This window comes from Pleurodeles waltl, chromosome 1_2 (assembly GCF_031143425.1).
Source record: "Pleurodeles waltl isolate 20211129_DDA chromosome 1_2, aPleWal1.hap1.20221129, whole genome shotgun sequence".
In the NCBI taxonomy this organism is placed as follows: domain Eukaryota; kingdom Metazoa; phylum Chordata; class Amphibia; order Caudata; family Salamandridae; genus Pleurodeles; species Pleurodeles waltl.
Genome location: NC_090437.1, coordinates 37990897 through 38010632, shown reverse-complemented (window position 1 = coordinate 38010632; position 19736 = coordinate 37990897). Strand labels below are relative to the sequence as shown.

The window sequence follows — 19736 nt, the reverse complement described above, 5'->3', positions numbered from 1 at the left end:
TTCCTCCACCACCGGCGCCCACCAGTGGTAGCCCCATCCTCATTCCAGATGATCTGGAGCCGAAGCGATGTCGTATGACTCCGACTTCGACGGCACCGATTCGGCCCAGATCATTGTCTGAGCTTTATTCAGAACCATGGGAGGGGTAGCGTTGGACTTGCAGGATGCGTATTTTCATATCCCCATCCTGCCAGCCCACAGGCGTTACCTGCGGTTCAAGGTGGGCCACTAACACTTTCAGTTTACTGTGCTCCCTTTCGGTCTCACCAGTGCTCCTCGGGTGTTCACGAAGGTGATGGTGGTGGTGGTGGCAGCACATTTGCGCAGGTCAGGGATTTCAGTCTTCCGCTACCTCGATGATTGGATGTTGAAGGTTCCCACGCCCTAGGCTCTCATCACCAATCTCCAGACAACGGCGAACCTCCTGCACTCGCTGGGGTTTACTATCAATGTGCCTAAGTCACACCAGACTCCCCCTCAGAAGCTCACTTTTATCAGAGATGTTCTGGACACAGTGCCGTTTTGGGCCTATCCTCTCATCAGCGAATGCAGGATATTCAGGTTATGATACCGATGTTTCGGCCTCTATCCTGGATTTCGGTGAAACAGACTCTGAGGCTACTGGGACTCATGGCTTCCTGCATCCTATTTGTCAAGCATGCCAGATGGCATATGAGGGCTCTGCAGTGAAAACTGAAGTTCCAATGGGCACAGCATCAGGGGAATCTTACAGACGTGGTTCAGATCTCGGAGGGAACTGCAAGGGATCTACAGTGGTGGTTAGTGAACTGCGATTGGGTCAAAGGCAGATTAATTCTCCCTTCCTCAACTAGATCTCACAGTAGTGACAGATGCGTCACTTCGGAATCCGGGCTCCATATCAACTTTTTGGAGCTTCGGGTGATCCGACTATCATTAAAAGCATTTCTTCCTATTGTGAAAGGAAAGGCTGTGCAGGTGTTCACGGACAACACCACCCCAAAAAAAAGTGGTACTGCAACAAGCAGGGCGGTGTGGGGTCATGGACCCTTTGTCAGGAGGCTCTGCGACTCTGGTGGTTCAACACCTGGCAGATTCTCTGAACGCCGGGGCAGACAAGCTCAGCTGAAGATGGTAAGCAGATCACGAATGGTATCTCCATTTGGAGGTGGCGCAAGGACTCTTTCAGCAGTGGGGAGAACCTTTGTTAGATCTGTTCACCTCTGTGGAGAATGTGCAATGTCAGAAGTTTTGCGCATTGGAGTTTCCAAGGGGGCTATTGCTAGGCGACGCTTTTCATCGCGAGTGGAGTTCATGAAGCTCCTGAATGCCTTTCCGCCCATACCACTTCTGCCCAGAGTTCTCAAGAAAATCAAGACCGACCGGGCCCAAGTACTCCTAGTGGCTCTGGATTGGGCACGGAGAGTCTAGTATCCAGATCTTCTCAAAATGAGCATCAGTCCTGCAATCAGGTTGCCTCTTCGGGAACAATGTTCAGCATTCCGTCCATCACTTCTTGTTGTTTTTGCTTTGTCGCCCTAAGTGGGAAGGGTATGCCCAGACGTGGGTCCCGTGCTTCCCATGCCACTGGATTCAAGCTATCCTGGCTGATGAGGGGTGAAACCCCGAAACCGGTCCTAGGATGCTTGTTTCCGGTCCAGTGAGGACCTGGCTTGGCAGTTCGGGCTGGACTGTTCCCATGAGGAACAGGGTCAAGACTGATTTGCATAAGGCTGGGTCCAAACTGGGGTGGCATGGTGAGCAAAAGAACGATGGATTAAACCCAGATCTGTGACTGGGGGTGAGTGTTTGACAATGTTCAGCATTCCGTCCATCACTTCTTGTTGTTTTTGCTTTGTCGCCCTAAGTGGGAAGGGTATGCCCAGACGTGGGTCCCGTGCTTCCCATGCCACTGGATTCAAGCTATCCTGGCTGATGAGGGGTGAAACCCCGAAACCGGTCCTAGGATGCTTGTTTCCGGTCCAGTGAGGACCTGGCTTGGCAGTTCGGGCTGGACTGTTCCCATGATGAACAGGGTCAAGACTGATTTGCATATGGCTGGGTCCAAACTGGGGTGGCATGGTGAGCAAAAGAACGATGGATTAAACCCAGATCTGTGACTGGGGGTGAGTGTTTGACAATGTTCAGCATTCCGTCCATCACTTCTTGTTGTTTTTGCTTTGTCGCCCTAAGTGGGAAGGGTATGCCCAAACGTGGGTCCCGTGCTTCCCATGCCACTGGATTCAAGCTATCCTGGCTGATGAGGGGTGAAACCCCGAAACCGGTCCTAGGATGCTTGTTTCCGGTCCAGTGAGGACCTGGCTTGGCAGTTCGGGCTGGACTGTTCCCATGAGGAACAGGGTCAAGACTGATTTGCATATGGCTGGGTCCAAACTGGGGTGGCATGGTGAGCAAAAGAACGATGGATTAAACCCAGATCTGTGACTGGGGGTGAGTGTTTGACAATGTTCAGCATTCCGTCCATCACTTCTTGTTGTTTTTGCTTTGTCGCCCTAAGTGGGAAGGGTATGCCCAAACGTGGGTCCCGTGCTTCCCATGCCACTGGATTCAAGCTATCCTGGCTGATGAGGGGTGAAACCCCGAAACCGGTCCTAGGATGCTTGTTTCCGGTCCAGTGAGGACCTGGCTTGGCAGTTCGGGCTGGACTGTTCCCATGAGGAACAAGGTCAAGACTGATTTGCATATGGCTGGGTCCAAACTGGGGTGGCATGGTGAGCAAAAGAAGGATGGATTAAACCCAGATCTGTGACTGGGGGTGAGTGTTTGACAATGTTCAGCATTCCGTCCATCACTTCTTGTTGTTTTTGCTTTGTCGCCCTAAGTGGGAAGGGTATGCCCAGACGTGGGTCCCGTGCTTCCCATGCCACTGGATTCAAGCTATCCTGGCTGATGAGGGGTGAAACCCCGAAACAGTGAGGACCTGGCTTGGCAGTTCGGGCTGGACTGTTCCCATGAGGAACAGGGTCAAGACTGATTTGCATATGGCTGGGTCCAAACTGGGGTGGCATGGTGAGCAAAAGAAGGATGGATTAAACCCAGATCTGTGACTGGGGGTGAGTGTTTGACAATGTTCAGCATTCCGTTTATCACTTCTTGTTGTTTTTGCTTTGTCGCCCTAAGTGGGAAGGGTATGCCCAGACGTGGGTCCCGTGCTTCCCATGCCACTGGATTCAAGCTATCCTGGCTGATGAGGGGTGAAACCCCGAAACCGGTCCTAGGATGCTTGTTTCCGGTCCAGTGAGGACCTGGCTTGGCAGTTCGGGCTGGACTGTTCCCATGAGGAACAGGGTCAAGACTGATTTGCATATGGCTGGGTCCAAACTGGGGTGGCATGGTGAGCAAAAGAACGATGGATTAAACCCAGATCTGTGACTGGGGGTGAGTGTTTGACAATGTTCAGCATTCCGTCTATCACTTCTTGTTGTTTTTGCTTTGTCGCCCTAAGTGGGAAGGGTATGCCCAGACGTGGGTCCCGTGCTTCCCATGCCACTGGATTCAAGCTATCCTGGCTGATGAGGGATGAAACCCCGAAACCGGTCCTAGGATGCTTGTTTCCGGTCCAGTGAGGACCTGGCTTGGCAGTTCGGGCTGGACTGTTCCCATGAGGAACAGGGTCAAGACTGATTTGCATATGGCTGGGTCCAAACTGGGGTGGCATGGTGAGCAAAAGAACAATGGATTAAACCCAGATCTGTGACTGGGGGTGAGTGTTTGACAATGTTCAGCATTCCGTCCATCACTTCTTGTTGTTTTTGCTTTGTCGCCCTAAGTGGGAAGGGTATGCCCAGACGTGGGTCCCGTGCTTCCCATGCCACTGGATTCAAGCTATCCTGGCTGATGAGGGGTGAAACCCCGAAACCGGTCCTAGGATGCTTGTTTCCGGTCCAGTGAGGACCTGGCTTGGCAGTTCGGGCTGGACTGTTCCCATGAGGAACAGGGTCAAGACTGATTTGCATATGGCTGGATCCAAACTGGGGTGGCATGGTGAGCAAAAGAAGGATGGATTAAACCCAGATCTGTGACTGGGGGTGAGTGTTTGACAATGTTCAGCATTCCGTCCATCACTTCTTGTTGTTTTTGCTTTGTCGCCCTAAGTGGGAAGGGTATGCCCAGACGTGGGTCCCGTGCTTCCCATGCCACTGGATTCAAGCTATCCTGGCTGATGAGGGGTGAAACCCCGAAACCGGTCCTAGGATGCTTGTTTCTGGTCCAGTGAGGACCTGGCTTGGCAGTTCGGGCTGGACTGTTCCCATGAGGAACAGGGTCAAGACTGATTTGCATATGGCTGGGTCCAAACTGGGGTGGCATGGTGAGCAAAAGAACGATGGATTAAACCCAGATCTGTGACTGGGGGTGAGTGTTTGACAATGTTCAGCATTCCGTCCATCACTTCTTGTTGTTTTTGCTTTGTCGCCCTAAGTGGGAAGGGTATGCCCAGACGTGGGTCCCGTGCTTCCCATGCCACTGGATTCAAGCTATCCTGGCTGATGAGGGGTGAAACCCCGAAACCGGTCCTAGGATGCTTGTTCCGGTCCAGTGAGGACCTGGCTTGGCAGTTCGGGCTGGACTGTTCCCATGAGGAACAGGGTCAAGACTGATTTGCATATGGCTGGGTCCAAACTGGGGTGGCATGGTGAGCAAAAGAAGGATGGATTAAACTCAGATCTGTGACTGGGGGTGAGTGTTTGACAATGTTCAGCATTCCGTCCATCACTTCTTGTTGTTTTTGCTTTGTCGCCCTAAGTGGGAAGGGTATGCCCAGACGTGGGTCCCGTGCTTCCCATGCCACTGGATTCAAGCTATCCTGGCTGATGAGGGGTGAAACCCCGAAACCGGTCCTAGGATGCTTGTTTCCCGTCCAGTGAGGACCTGGCTTGGCAGTTCGGGCTTGACTGTTCCCATGAGGAACAGGGTCAAGACTGATTTGCATATGGCTGGGTCCAAACTGGGGTGGCATGGTGAGCAAAAGAACGATGGATTAAACCCAGATCTGTGACTGGGGGTGAGTGTTTGACAATGTTCAGCATTCCGTCCATCACTTCTTGTTGTTTTCTCTTCGGGAGGATCTTCAGGCACAGCAGTAGGGGAAGGTTCTTCACCCGAACCTGTCAACTTGTGCGGCTTCCTGCGTGGAGGTTGAGGGGCGACAGTTGATGGTTTATGACCTCTCTTCCGAAGCCTGTGTTGCCATTCTGGCAGCCAGGCCTGCCTCTACTAAGTCGATTTACGCCTGCCGATGGAAACGTTTTGTTTCATATTGTACAGAGAGGTCTATTGATCTTCTTTCTTATGCTCTATCTAATATAATATTATTTTGTTTATTTTATCTCTTCCCCAACAGGGTTCCTCTTTAGGTACTCTTGCTGCCTTATCAGCTTTTCTACGCTTGCCCGATCAACCATCTTTTTTTAAGTCTCCTATAGTACAAAGATTTTTGAAAGGGCTTGTGCATTTGTTTCCACCTGTGCCTTTTGTCATGCCTCAGTGGGATCTTAATCTTGTTATTACCTTCCTAATGTGTGCTCCCTTTGAGCCCTTACATATCTGTCCTCTCCGGCTGCTCACTATTAAAACAGCCTTTTTGGTGGCAATTACATCTGCCAGGATAGTGAGTGAGCTGCAGCCTTTATCTTCAAAACCACTGTATCTCATGATATATCCTGACAAGGTAGTATTAAGAACTTGTGACTCTTTCCTCCCCTAGGTGGTGATCCCTTTCCATTTGGGTCAAAATATCACCCTGCCCACCTTCTTTGCACCACCGCATCCCTCTAAGGAAGACGAGCGTCTCCATCGGCTGGACCCAAAAAGAGAGTTATCGTTCTACCTTGACTGCACAAAAGAGTTCCGGGTGGACGACCAACTCTTTGTGGGGTACGTTGGTGTAAAGAAGGGTCGGGCAGTACAGAAACGGTCCATTTCGCGCTGGGTCGTTCTCTGTACGATTTGGCCAGGAAGCAGCCTCCAGAGGGCTTGAGGGCTCACTCTACCAGAGGAAAAGTTCCTACCACTGCGTTAGCTCGTGGTGTACCGGTGCTTGACATCTGCTAAGTGGGAATGTGGGCTTCCTTGCACACGTTTGCAAAACACTACTGCCTGGATAGCCAAGTGAGAAGGGAGGGGCAATTTGCCTGCTCAATCCTGCAGGACTTCCTGGTATAAAATATATCCTTAGGACCCACTGCCAGGAATTATAGCTTGGGTATCTATTCTAAGGTAAAGAATCTGCAGCTAGAAGTCTCTGTCAGATATAAAAGTTACTTACCTTCGGTAACGAATTATCTGGTGGAGACTCTATCTAGCTGCAGGTTCCTTAGACCCACCCAAGCTTCCCCACTCTGCAGATATATATATATATATATATATATATATATAAGACTTTCTTAAAAGCATGAAACAATCAAGTGAAAAAACAAAACTAAATACTGTTAGTTCTTCCATGACACTGTGTTTCTGGCGCGGAAAGTTGTGGGAAAAGAACTGACGTACACATGCTGAGGTGGCATCTATATAGACAATCGTGACGTCATAGACGGCTCCAATGACGCTGACGCCGCCATGCGGAGCCGGTCGACACCCGCGGATCCGAACTATGCCACCTGACGGCGCGCGCATGGCACTGATCAGCAGAAAAAGTACTGATTTGAAGCTAACACCAGGGAATTCTAATGTAAGGAATCTGCAGCTAGATAGTCTCTAGCAGATAATTTGTTACCGAAGGTAATTAACTTGTTCTTCATGAGTACTTACTAGTGTATATTCTGTGTTTCATACATCCACAGCGCGGTATACCAATGGTAGTCTAGTTTGGTGTGCGTATAATAAAGTACCTTTATTTTTTGCAACACTGTGTGGTTCCTTTCAAGTATGATACGTTACTATGTGACTACTGTGATATTGCAGGTGCTTCACATGCCTTCTAGATAAGTCTTGGCTGCTCACCACAGCTACCCTAGAGAGCCCTGACTGTCTAGACACTGTAGTATTATCTAAACAGGCTTGCTTGGACCCTGTATAAGCTGTAACACCATAGGTGTCCACCACACACTGGGATGGATTTCTTCAGGTGTTCCCTTTGAAAGGTTTACGATTGACATTGTTGGGCCCCTTCACCCTCCAACAACATCAGGGAAAAAATGTATACTGGTGGTAGTTTATCATACAACTAGGTACCATGAAGCAATCCCCCTAAGGACTACTGCTACTCCTGCTGCAGCTAGGGCTGTCATTGCTATTTTAACCAGAGTGGGTTTTCCTAAGGAGGTCGTGTCAGCCAGAGATACCAGCTTCATGTCTGGCTACCTGAAGCACATGTGGGCTGAATGTGGTGTGATCACCACTCCGTATCATCCCCAGTGCGGTTGTCGTGTTGAGAGATTTAACAAGACTCAAAGGCATGATTGGTGGTCTCCCTGAAAAACTCAGAAGGAGATGGGATGTCCTACTTCTTTGCCTGCTTTTTGCCTACAACGAAGTGCCACAGAAGGGAGTGGAGTTATCCCTATTTGAACTTTTGTTTTGGCATCTTGTTAGGGGACCACTTTGTCTTGTAAAGAAAGTATGGGAGAAGCCTCCCAGAGAGCCTATGCAGGACAGAGTAGATTATGTGATTGGCCTTTGTTCAAGGATGGCTGTGTACATGAAAGAAGCAAACCAAAACCTTTAGGCAAGCTCTGATCTGACCAAAAAACCACACTGGTTGTATATCAACCTGAGCAGAAGGTATGGGTTTTGGGGCCTGTGGCCCCTAGAGCCCTCCAAGATAGGGGCAGTGGATCCTACCCCATCCTAAATATAAAAGGGGAAGTCAACTATCTGGTGGACTTTGGCAGTTGCAGGAATCCCAAGAGGGTAATCCATGTAAACCGCCTGAAAACCTACGACAGTGCGAAGCTGACCCATGCTCATGGTCGCAGATGAGGGACAGGAAATTGAGAGTGAGCCTCTCCATGATCTCCTCTCCAGCAATCCCAAAGATGGCTCAGTTGAGGGAGTAGTCTTTCAGGCACCCTCTGACCAACATGTTGACTGCAGGCAGGTCTTGCTACCAGTTTGCTGAACTCTTCTACTGAGGGGTCAGTTGAACAAGGAAGTGAGAGCCAAACAAGTATGGGCTTAGTTCCTTCAGGGACCAAACAACAGCAAAGGTTTCCCTCTCAATGGCACTCCAACGGTGCTCTCTGAAGAATAACCTCCTGCTAATGAAAGCAACAGATTGGTCCTGGCCTTCATCGTTGACTTGGGACAGGACTGCTGCTATCCCATGTTCAGAGGCATCTGTCGGCACTATGAACCGAATGGTGTAATCTGGAGCTTTTAGAACAGGAGCTCAGCTCATTCATTGTTCGGAGTGCCAAAAGCCTTTTGACAGCTCACTGTCCAGTTCACTTTCTTGTGTATCTTTTTGGCGGTCAGTTCTTTGAGGATGTCCTGCTATGTCTGTCAATTCTCAGACAAAGTAGGTGACCCCGAAAGCTGTTTTAAATACATGTGCTGGTCATTGGTCACTACGAGTTACCCAGCTACATGATGGCTTTACTAAAGGTAAGGATGTTTGATGTCAAACATCTTGTATTGGTGAACCCACACTGATGCTAGTGTTGTATTTACCTATGTATGCAACTTGAGGGCACCTTAGAGATGCCCCCTGAAAACCTACCAGCTACTACTAGAGTGTTGAGTGACTGGTCCTGACCAATTTCACTACCTTATCCACGTTTCTGACCTCCCGGAGACAAGAGACTGGTGAAGGCACGAGTTACAGTTACCTTAGTGCGCGTTATAGTTACTTGAAATAACTCTAACTATAACTTGTGAATTTCTATGGTTTTGAACAAGTAAATTCAGAATCTAACTATAATGTCCCTTTAACCTTTGTTTTGTTTCAGTGAATTTCTATGTTTTTTTTTAACGTAATTAATTTTAATTACTGTGCTTTATTCCAACCCCGCTGCGCACATCCTTCAGTCTTGCACGGCAAGGGTTAGTTGCAGGGCCTTATAACCACCCAACCCTTCTCCACACATGGCATTAGCCGTGCGCAGAGGAGGTTGTCCACAGGGCCTGTCCCTGTCATTGGATCTGTGAGTGGGTGTGTGAGTCTCAGTGGGTGCATGAGTGTTTGAGAGCTTGTGTGAGTGGGCGCATGAGTCTCTCAGTGCATATATGATCGAATGAATTAGCGTAAGAATGAGTCTTAATGTTTTTGTGTTTTTTTGCATATTCTCGAGTATCCAAGAATATCCTCGAATATTTAAGGATATTCAAGGCTATCGCGCATGATGAAGAAAAATCATTTTAAACCCAGATTTGGACCCTAAAACACCCCTATATCACACCCATTGAGTCAAGGTACCGCCACCCTGACCCCTTATACCACTTAGCAGTTCTATTTTCAGCACCAGGTACCCTCTCCAGTAACATAAAATGGCCACCACAACTTTCTACTTAGGTTGTGGCTAGCCAGTTACAGTGCTTCTGTTTGTGCATGCATTCCCGATTTTTTTTTATTTTTCGCGATTTGTTCATGAACGATCCGCATCCCTAGATATATAAATGTATTTTCCCTCTAATATCTCAAAAGCTAGCTTTCTACCAAATTTGGTCTAATTCCATCCAGCGGTTCGGGCTCTAGTTGTGTCTAAAGTTCGTATGGGAATTAACATTGGAAACAACTTTTTGGACCCTCCCCTTTTTCTTGGCCCTCACTTGATAGATCACTCTGAATCTTTCCTTGCACAACAATAATCACCGGCACAATATTTTTGGAAAATTTTGTGAAGATTCATCAAAAGGTGCCAAAGAGCTAGGCAAGTCAAAAACACTTTTTCTAAGGAAACTAGGCCCTAACCACTACTACCCTCTGGAAAAAGTGACAAGTTGGGTCTTGTTGTGCATAGTAAGTTTCTGGGTGGTCCGTCAACTAGGGGGCCAAGAAAAAGCAGGGGGGGGGGTCAAAAAAGTGTGTTTCCCATGTTAATTCCCATAAACTCTTTAGACAGGCCTGCAGCCCAAACCGCTGGATTGAATTGCACCAGATTAGGCAAAAAGGTAGTTTTTGGTCCGCAGGTCACACTTTTGGTTTTTAAATTGCTGTAAATCTGTTCAGTAGTTTCTGAGATATTAAAGGGACAAGAAATGTATATTTTTAGGGCTGTCGATCCAGGGAGATCTCCTGCTGAGATCTTATTGTCTACCAACATTTCAGACAAGAAGCATATTGGCAAAGGCCGTGCGTGGTGCAGTGCTGGGTGGTTGGCCAGACCCTGAGGCCAACCGGCCATGCATGGTGGAAAATTGGGTTGTTATAGGGGGTTGGCTGCAGGCCAGGCAAATCGCCCAACCCCAGCAGCAAATAGTCGAAAACATGTGTTCTCCATTCATTCTTCCATAGGGATTTTGAATAGCCATAACACAAAAACTACTGGATGGAAGTGACCAAATTTGGCAGGAAGGTAGGTCCAGAGTGTTTTTTATTTTGCTTTGGTGTAATTCCGTTCAGTAGTTTTAGAGAAATTAAAGAAAAGCCAAATGTGTATATCTAGGGACATGAATGATTTGTGACCCTCCTGATCTCGTGCAGGGATCTGATTGGCTGATAAATGTCCAACAATAGAAGTCGTTCCAAGTGTTGTCAACCATCGTGAGACTTTGCTGATGCCAAGTCGTAAAAAATAAAGAAAAGGGGCCAGAGTTCGAACACCCTGACTCCTTAGCCCTGGTGGTGGGGTCCCAAAGGGATCCCCCAGGGCAAAAAAGCATTTAAAAAAAAACTTTTACGGACAGAGTTGCTGTGGATCTGCCATAAAAAGATTTAAAAATGAAGCATGGGCTACCGGTGCTTCATTACTATAATGCCCCCTGGTGGTCCCAAGTCCCAGGGTCTTTTGTATAAAACAAAAAGTGTGGGGGGGATATCCAGGACCCCTCCCACTGCTGCCCTGGGGACCTCCACCTCTCCAGGGCAAATCTTAAATATGCAGGGGGGTCGTCAAAGCAGCTCTGTGCTTGATGAAGCAATGGCACTGCGAGTGAAGCCTTAAGGCTTCTCCTGCAGTGGCAGGTAGCTAATAAGGGCTTTTTACATTAAAAATGTATTAATAAAAAAAGAAGTACATAAATAACTAAATACATATTTTGGGACCACAGGGGAGCCCTTGAGGGCTCCCTCACGGTCCCAGGTGGACCATAAAGGGCTATCTGGGTGGGGCGATAAATATACTTAATGCGGGGGGACTGGTGCCCCCCAACCCCCACCCCCCCTTGCCATTCCCCGGGGATGACCACCCACCAGGGCTACACTGAATTTTGAGCTGGCAAATATTTAGAATATTTAGGAAAATAAAGGGGTCCCTTTGGGACCTTGAGGACCACCATCTCCCTTGGGCTGTGTGCACAATTAGAGGGAGCCCCCCCTTCCCTCCACCACCGGGTGCCAGAGATGGCCCTGGTGACCGCCACCTCCCAGGGCTGGCTCCTGCTATGTCAGACGGGGCCCTCCTCTGGGACATAGCTGTTTGCTGTGGCTTGTCTGCAACAGCCAATCCGTAGCAAGCTCTTCTGGTTTTGTCAGCGGGACCTGTAAAGCAGGTCCCACTGTCAAAACCACAGCTTTTATCTCTATTCCCTGCATCAAGTGTGCAGGGGACAGAGATGAAATGCTTCAGCAAGCACAGAGCTGCTGTCAAAGCAGCTCTGTGCTTGCTGAAGCAATGGCACTGCGAGAAAAGCCTTAAGGCTTCTCCCGCAGTGCCAAGTAGCCCATAAGGGCTTGTTATTAAAAATAACAAAAATAATAATAAAAATAGCTAAATAAATAAATAGGGACCCTGGGGGAGCCCTTGAGGGCTCCCTTGCGGTTCAGACTGAGCTTAGGTGGTTCGAGTCCAAATGGACTCATTTCCCTTAAATGTTTTTATTTAAAAAAAAATATATATATATATATATAGTTACATTTTTTTTTTTTTTTTGTAAATTGAACACAAATATCTCATATCTTTAAGTTTGAGATATTAAAGCCTAATAAAAACTCTTTTCTTTCCATCTCACTTTCTTCCTCTTTCTGTCTCTCTTTCAATCAATTTCTCCCACTCAGACACTTACCCACTCACAGACCCACTCAAACACTCGCGCACCAGCTCACAGACCCACTGACACCCTCATGCACCCACTCACAGACCTGAGCAGACACTGTTCCACACACTAAAACACTGATGTACGCACTCTCACACCCAGACAGACAATCTGTCAGCCACTCTCACCTGCAGATACACACTCTCACACCTATTCCCACACCCAGAGAACTGCTGCCAACTCCTGCCGCACACAGCCAAAGGGCTGTGCACAGCATGGGTTTGGGTGGCTAGGGTGTTTTGGCCGCAGGGTCTGGCTGCTGGCCAGGTCTTGCGGGGGCCACCTTCCCTGCGCATTGGTGAAGGCTATGCAAGGTTGGGTGCTTATAGGGGGTTGGTGTGGCCAACCAGCGCTGTGCATGGCCAAAGGCTGTGCGTGGTGTTGGTGGTTGGATTAACGTATAGTAATTAATTAAGTATATTCACTTATAAAGCCAAAGGTTACAGGGACGTTATAGTTAGGCTCACATTATAAACATACAAAACTATAGAACTTCACCAGTTATAGTTAGCTCAAGTAACTCTAAATTGTTCACTAAGGTAACTATTACTTGCACCCTTTTTCTAAAACAAAGTGTGCCAAAGAATCTTGTTGTGTATTGAAAGTTTCGGGGTGATCCGTCACACGGGGGCCAAGTAAAATTGGGGGTAAAAAAAATGTATTTCCCACTTTAATTCCCATAGGAGCTTTGAACACAACTACAGCCAGAAATACTAGACGGAATTACACTAAATTTGGCAGAAAAGTAGCTTTTCAGAATGAAGATTAGGCTTTTTGTTATTTGTTTAAATCCGTTCAGTGGTTATTGCAAAATTTAAGGAAATCCAAATCTGTGGCCACGACGACTTTGAAAATAATAACAAGCTCTTGCAGAGCTATGATTGGCTGCCAAGTCTTCAACCAGGTAGTGTTGGCAGTCATCTTGGGACCCTGCTTCTGCTGAGCCCAAGAATAAAATAGTTAAAAAAAAGAAAAGTGGCCAAAGTTCTGGTGCAGGGGTCCCACAAGGGCCGCTAGGCAAAAAAAACACTTTCTTTAAACAAAAATCGCACCAAATTCATGTTGATGTTGTGAATTAGCAACATTGTTTGGTGAAAAAACAAGCATGGGTGGACAGGGTTCCGGGGGCATATAAAAAATAAAGGAGTTGGGTGCACAAGGCCCCCCTCCTGGGCTTATTTATGCCCCTGGGACCTCCACCTCCATGAGGCCTAAATTAAATAGTATGCAGGGGGCCATGCGCCCTACCCATCCGCCCCCTCCCTGCACGTGCCCCACCCCCTCCATGCACGTGCAGCAGGGACAACCACCTCCCTGGGGCAAAATGTGTTCAGTACATTTAGGGGTATCTAGAAGACCCCCAGGCCCTGTGGACCACCATCTCCCCAGGGCTGTTTCGATTATATGTGGAGGAAGCCTCTTTAACTCTCAGCCCTGGGGACCGCCACCTCCCCTTGATTAAATTAAATAGTATGCAGGGGTCTTACTCTGCCCCCCCAGGCCCCTGGGTACCACAACCTCCCCGTCACAAAATGTGTTCATTATAATAGGGGGTCCTGTAAACACGGCCCTGCCCCCTCACCCACACACACAGGCCCAAGGACTGCCACCTCCCTCGGGCAATTGTTACAAAATTATAATAGGCAAAGCGGTCATCCTGCAGCCCCGGGGACCACCAACCCCCTGGGTCTGTAGAAAGGTTGGAGGTGGGCCACACAGCCCCCCTCTTGGAGCCAATAATGGCCCTGGGGCTCACTACCTCCCAGGGCCAGCTCCTGCTATGTCCGGGGTGCCCACCTAGCTGTTTGCTCTGACTGCCAAGTCTGAGCAAACACAACTCCGCTCCCAGAAAGCGAGAGCTGTTGTTATTGGGGTTGGCCGCACCCTGGGTACCGCAGGGTTGGGTGGGCCAGGCCCAGCATTATAACCACTTATGTGTATTACTGATGTTAATATCAGAGGTTTTTCCAGCTTCACGTGCCGTCCCTCATGACATGTTCCATTCATATCATCCAGCAGGCCCTGCGACATTCTGGGCTCATGGTCATCTTTTAGAAATGCAGGATATGTGGCCTCTTTCTTAGTTTCCACTGGAAGAACAGCCTTCTATGGTGCCTCTTGTTGCTGTGGGTACATACTGCTCTGTAAGCCATTTTCCTTGGTCCATTTCCCAGTGTTGCAGTAATATTTCTCTCTTTAATCATTTCTGGTAAGCAGATGTGTTGCGTTTTCAGGCATTCTCCTATACTTTTTGACAGCTGGTTGATCTCTGCCTCACATCGCAGTACGTTCAAAACCTGGTTGTATCCGCCTTCAGCAGTAGTGTTCTGTGGACTGTATAGCTGTATATTGCGTAGTAGCGCTGTACCTTTCTGTACAGTTTTGCCACTAGGCTCTTGACCACTGATGCTTAGACATCTCAGTTAAGCTTTCTTTATCTTCAGACGCTTCACACCGGCTGGAGTTGTGCTTTGACTTTACATACACCAAACATCGATTCTGCACTTTGACGAAGGCACGCGTGGCACACACAAGCAGTTTGCTTGGACCACGGCAAAGTCCCAGGGAGAGCACTGTCGATCTTCAGGTTACTCATCCCCTAACTTGTCACCAATTGTATTATCATCTTCAACCTTGGTACCCGCCAATGAATACGCCACACCCGAGCTATGTATTACACGTCATTATTCATCAGCATGTACTGCAAACTTGACAGTCTAAATTTGAATTTGCTTCACCACGTTGTAACACCTACGTTACACCTCCATGGAGTTCTTCAGGAGCTTAAAGGATTCTGCCATTTATATTCACACAACACTGCAGGTAGTTTCCAGGTAGAGTGCCTTACGGTGCTCCATAAAGGAGCTGCTGTCCACCTATAGTTTGGAACTACCCCGGGTTCCCTTCTTCCGAGTGTGTATGTCACTGCAAAAAAACAAAGGTTAAAGTGAGTAATGGTTACTGTTTAAAAAAACTAAAGCTTATTTAAAAAAAAAAAACTGATATTGACCAGTAAAAGTTTCCTGAGGGTAACTACAACTTGCACCCCGCCATGCACTGCATAGGATCTTAGATATTACATCAGTCATGCCAAGTTAAATGACATCACAAATAACATGTGATGTCATCAATGAGGTCATTTAACCTACGGTGAATATATATATGTAAACAGCAGGATTTCCAATAAGTAACACTGATCAGGTAATTTACAGCGGTGCAAAGAAAAAGCATGCAACAAGAAATGCAGAAAAAAAGAGCAAAAACATTTTCATCAGGCATTTAACAATATTAAAAATGTCCACCTCTGTGTATTTATAAACTAGAGCAAGCCAAATTGAAGTCAAATTATGTATCAGTTTGAACAATCTGTACTCCAGTTTTACCATTTTAAGAATTTTTCTTCAGCAGTAGAGAGTGAAGGAGATTGGCCCCTTATCCTGACAAGATGTATTTTCTAAGGAAATATTAAAGGCCATGAATGTTGTGTTCTATAATTACTGAATTATATGGTCTGAGCCAAGTTTGGGGAGCAGAAGTATGGCCATTTCATCAGAGAACTGGACAGACCTCTGCTGTGTGACGATTGAAGAGTATGCTCAGAAAATGTGTTGGTACTTCTAGTAGAGAATGATCAATTTTCATGCAATCATGTGGGAACTCGGTTATGGAATGGGAATTGAACCATATCCACACGTTGTTTGAGAGAGAGCCAGTACAGTCTGGCATGTAGCATGTCCCACATATCAGTGATTGTAGAAGGCTATCCTACAGTGATCCCATCAGGCTCAAAGAAGGTCAAGTGAGAAACACCCTGTGGCTAAATAAACATTTGATGCATTCCAAAACAGAAGAATTCTGATAAACCAGGCAGAGAAGAAAACATACAAATATCAATTATAACAATGATCTGGCTGCCAGAGGTTAAGCTTAGGCAGTGGTGAAACTATAAGATAAACAGCTTTCCCTTTTAAAAGAAAAGTGCCATTTAGCAAATGACCCATGCCTCCATTCTCCAGTCAAGTCTGGAACTTATGGAAATAAGAATTTTTCTTGTCCAGCTAAAAGAGAAAAATGACATATGCCAAAAAAAGTAAATGTATTGTGTGTTTAAATATATTTTAAATATACTTTTGTATTGATTCATTATTCCAGTACTACCTTCTCAAACACCTAATCTTCGACGATCAAAAAGGGTTCGAGTTCCGCCCTTGGACTTTTGGAGAGGAGAACGTGTCGAGTACAAACCACGGCCATCAGGTATTGAATATACAGATTTATGTATAATGAACATTGCTTTCTCATTTGGAAGATATTTCTTCAAATGTGTACGGTTGCAAACAATCCAAAAAGGTTTACAAAAATGACATAAATACCTCTTTATTGGCTTTTTCTTTGAATCCACTCATCCGTTTGCTCATTGTAAGAGGCAGGGCTATCTATGCAGTGACCCAGTATAGGGGGGCACTATGCAGACAGTCCAGGGCGACCCTTATTGGTTTACAGGGGTAAAAATGACAATCCCAAAAGCTCTCTTTTATGGTAGTGTGGGCGAGCAGTTAGGCTTATCAGAGGGTAGTGCTATACATTTGTTGAAAGTGCAGAGTTGATAAATGAGACACACACTCAAGTAGCAACTTGAGACCAGTTGGTTAGAAAAATAGTTACTTTGTTGTATTATTCATGAACACCAGAATAATAAATACTGTAGCTGTTCCTAGAATGATTTGCAAGTAAGTAACACTTTTTGTAGATGAATGTGTCTTTACGCAGCTAGAGTTTTCAAATTACTGTGGCTGCATGGAAGATCTTACTCTCAGTTCTCAGGGATCCCCTGAAGGTAGTGTTGTACTTGTAGTGAAACGTTATTGACAAGACGAGCAGTTCAGGTTTACCTACCCAGGAGCGTCCAGATGCAGTGATGTTGGTTGTGTTGGATTCCTGCACACCGAACACTTGGCAACAAAGGGGCCAGCTGGAAAGAGAATGCAACAATTTAGTTGGAGACAAGTCCGGGATCTCCTCACAGGGAGACTCGATCGATGGGCATCCAGAGAGCAAGGGGACACCATTGGCAATCCTTTACCCAGGCCGAGGCGCTAGGGTGCAGTGCATCCTTAACGGTGGTACACCTGCATCAAGGCGCACACAGTTCTTTGGGTGACCTGCAGAGACAGAACAAGGCAACTGGACAACTGAGAAGGCTGTCTTCTGCAATGCTGACATCCCTCGCCTGCAGAGCTTTGGTTCTGATGTTGAAGCCCAGGCTTGGCTTCACCATGCCTTTGTTGATGAAGAACCTCCTTCATCCAGTTTCCCAGGTGTTGGTGCAGCTCGGCTCTGGTGGTTCCTTGGGTCTTCTTACTTGGTGGGGAAACAGGAATGATTTCTTGGAGCATTAGAACCTCCTCCTGGACGGCTGCTGCAACAGTGGACCCAGGTTTCAGCAGGCAGGTGAAATGGACATTGCGATGGTGCCTGCCAGAAGCAGGAAAGTGGTTCCTCCACTCCAAGGGAGATGCTGGCGATGTGCTGGAGTACCTCCAAGGCTTTTGGAGTCCCCACAGCTGCAGGATGAGTCTTGATATTGCGATTGTCAGGACAGCAGCAGGTAAGCAGGCATGGTTTTGTGGCAAAAGTTTTCCAGGCTTCTGCAGTTCTCGCCCTTCTAACTCTTTTATGTCTGCTTCTTGTTGTCAGGCTAATCTGGCTTCTGGTGTTGGGGAGCCGCCTAAATACTGAATTTAGGGACTTTTCAGGGGAGTGGAGAGTAGTAGCAAAGGGGCTACTTATCTTCAGAGGTGCCTACATCCCATTATGACCATTTCCTGTTGGAAGGGGCATATCCCTATTTCAGAAGTGTTAGTTCCGACCAAAACCAAGATAATGGGACCCTTCTTCAAGTGTCCACCGCAGTAGCCCGTCGTAGGGGTGTGGTTAGCTCGGGTGGTACCTCTTGACTAGCTAATTGTCCCGCCTGTCCTGGTACCAAATGGGCCTCAGGACTGGAGGTGGCTACACCCAAGACTGGGGAAGCCGGGGTGCATATCAAAGGCCACAGGGTATTTGAAGACCCCATCCTTGGAGTGCAAATCTGCTGTCCATCCTGCTGGAGTGGGTGGTAACACCCCTCTCCGGAGCAGGCATTGTTTCTGACCTCTAAGAGCATGGGCTGTCACCTCCAGGGGTTCACAAATGCGTCTTGTGGTGGCAGACTGGACTAAACTATTCAGTCAGCGCACCAAGAGACTAGTGGGGCTCAGGGGACACCTCTAAGGTGCCCACTGGGTGCATGTCTGAGTAAAGCTAAGGCTGACATCAGCCCAGATTTGTCTGTACGATGTGTTTGATACCAAACACCATAGGGTTTGGTGAAGCCATTATGTGACTGGGTCACTCATGTTTTCGAGTGTCAAGAACATACCTTAAAATGGCTTCCTGGTTCACTTGCAGTGCTCAGCAGTGGGGCTGAGCATCACCGGGCTATATCCACTCGTGCAGATATGGCCATACAGTATGTGTTCTTCTCCCTGTCTTAGGGCTCTTAGGCCTGTCTTAGGAATGACTTACATATACTTAGCTGCAGTGATGAGGGTATGGCACACAAAGGGTGCACCATGTCGTGTTTTCTCCTGGCTTGCACTAGGGAATGCAGACTGCAATGGCAGCTGTGTGGTTCTCATTTTTAGTGGGTCCTTGAGGGTGGCACAGTCTGTGCTGAGAGATCTCCTTTACCCAGGCCCCAGGTTCCAGTGGTATAACTTACTAGGGACTTACATGGGTGGACGAGTGTAAGGGGGCTGTTTTGGGGAAAAGAGCACTGGCATTGGGGGCCTTTTTAGAAGAACCCATTGCGCCTCAGTGGAAAAAACCTCAGTACCAGTGACAAAATGTGGGGGATGACCTTGTCAAAAGGGACACTCCTAGTCTCATCTGTTACCTTAATAGCATTAACAGTGATAAAAATACACAACTGAGTTAAACCCTGTAAGTGCTACTGGGGAAGCTGACTATCTATGCAGTGTACCGAGGGGTACACTATGCAGATAGTACAGGCGTCAGCCCTTTTTGGTTTCCAAGAGTAAAATTAATAATCGCAAGCTCTATTTTGTGATAATGTGGGCGAGCAGTTAGGCTTATCAGGGGGCAGTGCTAAGCATTTGTTGAACCCGCAGTCAATAAATGAGACACACACTCAAGAAGGAACTTGAGACCAAGATTTAATAAAATAGCTACTTTCTTTATATAATGTTTCAGCACGGTAACTCTTCAAAGAATGTAAGAACTGTGCAATGTATCAATGTTTTTGCAAGGAAGTAACCTGTTTACTCAAATGCGATTTTAAATGGTAAAGTACTTTTATTGCAAAGGGGTGCTTGCAGACAGTTGTCAGGTGTCTGTAGGAAGAAGATGCAGGCAGTGACTGGGGGACCAGTTTGACCAAACCCAAGGGTGAGCTCAGCTTCTGCGTGTCTAAGGACTCAGTTGTCACCACCACCTTTTGGACTTGGGCTGTGGGGTTCTGATGCAGTGGTACTTTGAGGTGTTGGGTCACAGTGGTCATAGACTCACTTTGTCTTGGTGGCCTGGTGAAGAGGAGGAACAGG

General features: G+C 47.3%; 1 protein-coding gene across 2 annotated transcripts in view; it reads left to right on the top strand.

Moving 5' to 3' along the window:
- Window positions 1-19736, top strand: part of CENPC (centromere protein C) — a 904489-nt gene that overhangs the window by 655842 nt on the left and 228911 nt on the right. For both annotated transcript variants that reach the window (XM_069235766.1, XM_069235758.1), the window contains exon 21: window positions 16285-16389. In XM_069235766.1, coding sequence (XP_069091867.1) covers window positions 16285-16389 — 105 coding nt within the window. The remainder of the gene's footprint in view (window positions 1-16284; window positions 16390-19736) is intronic.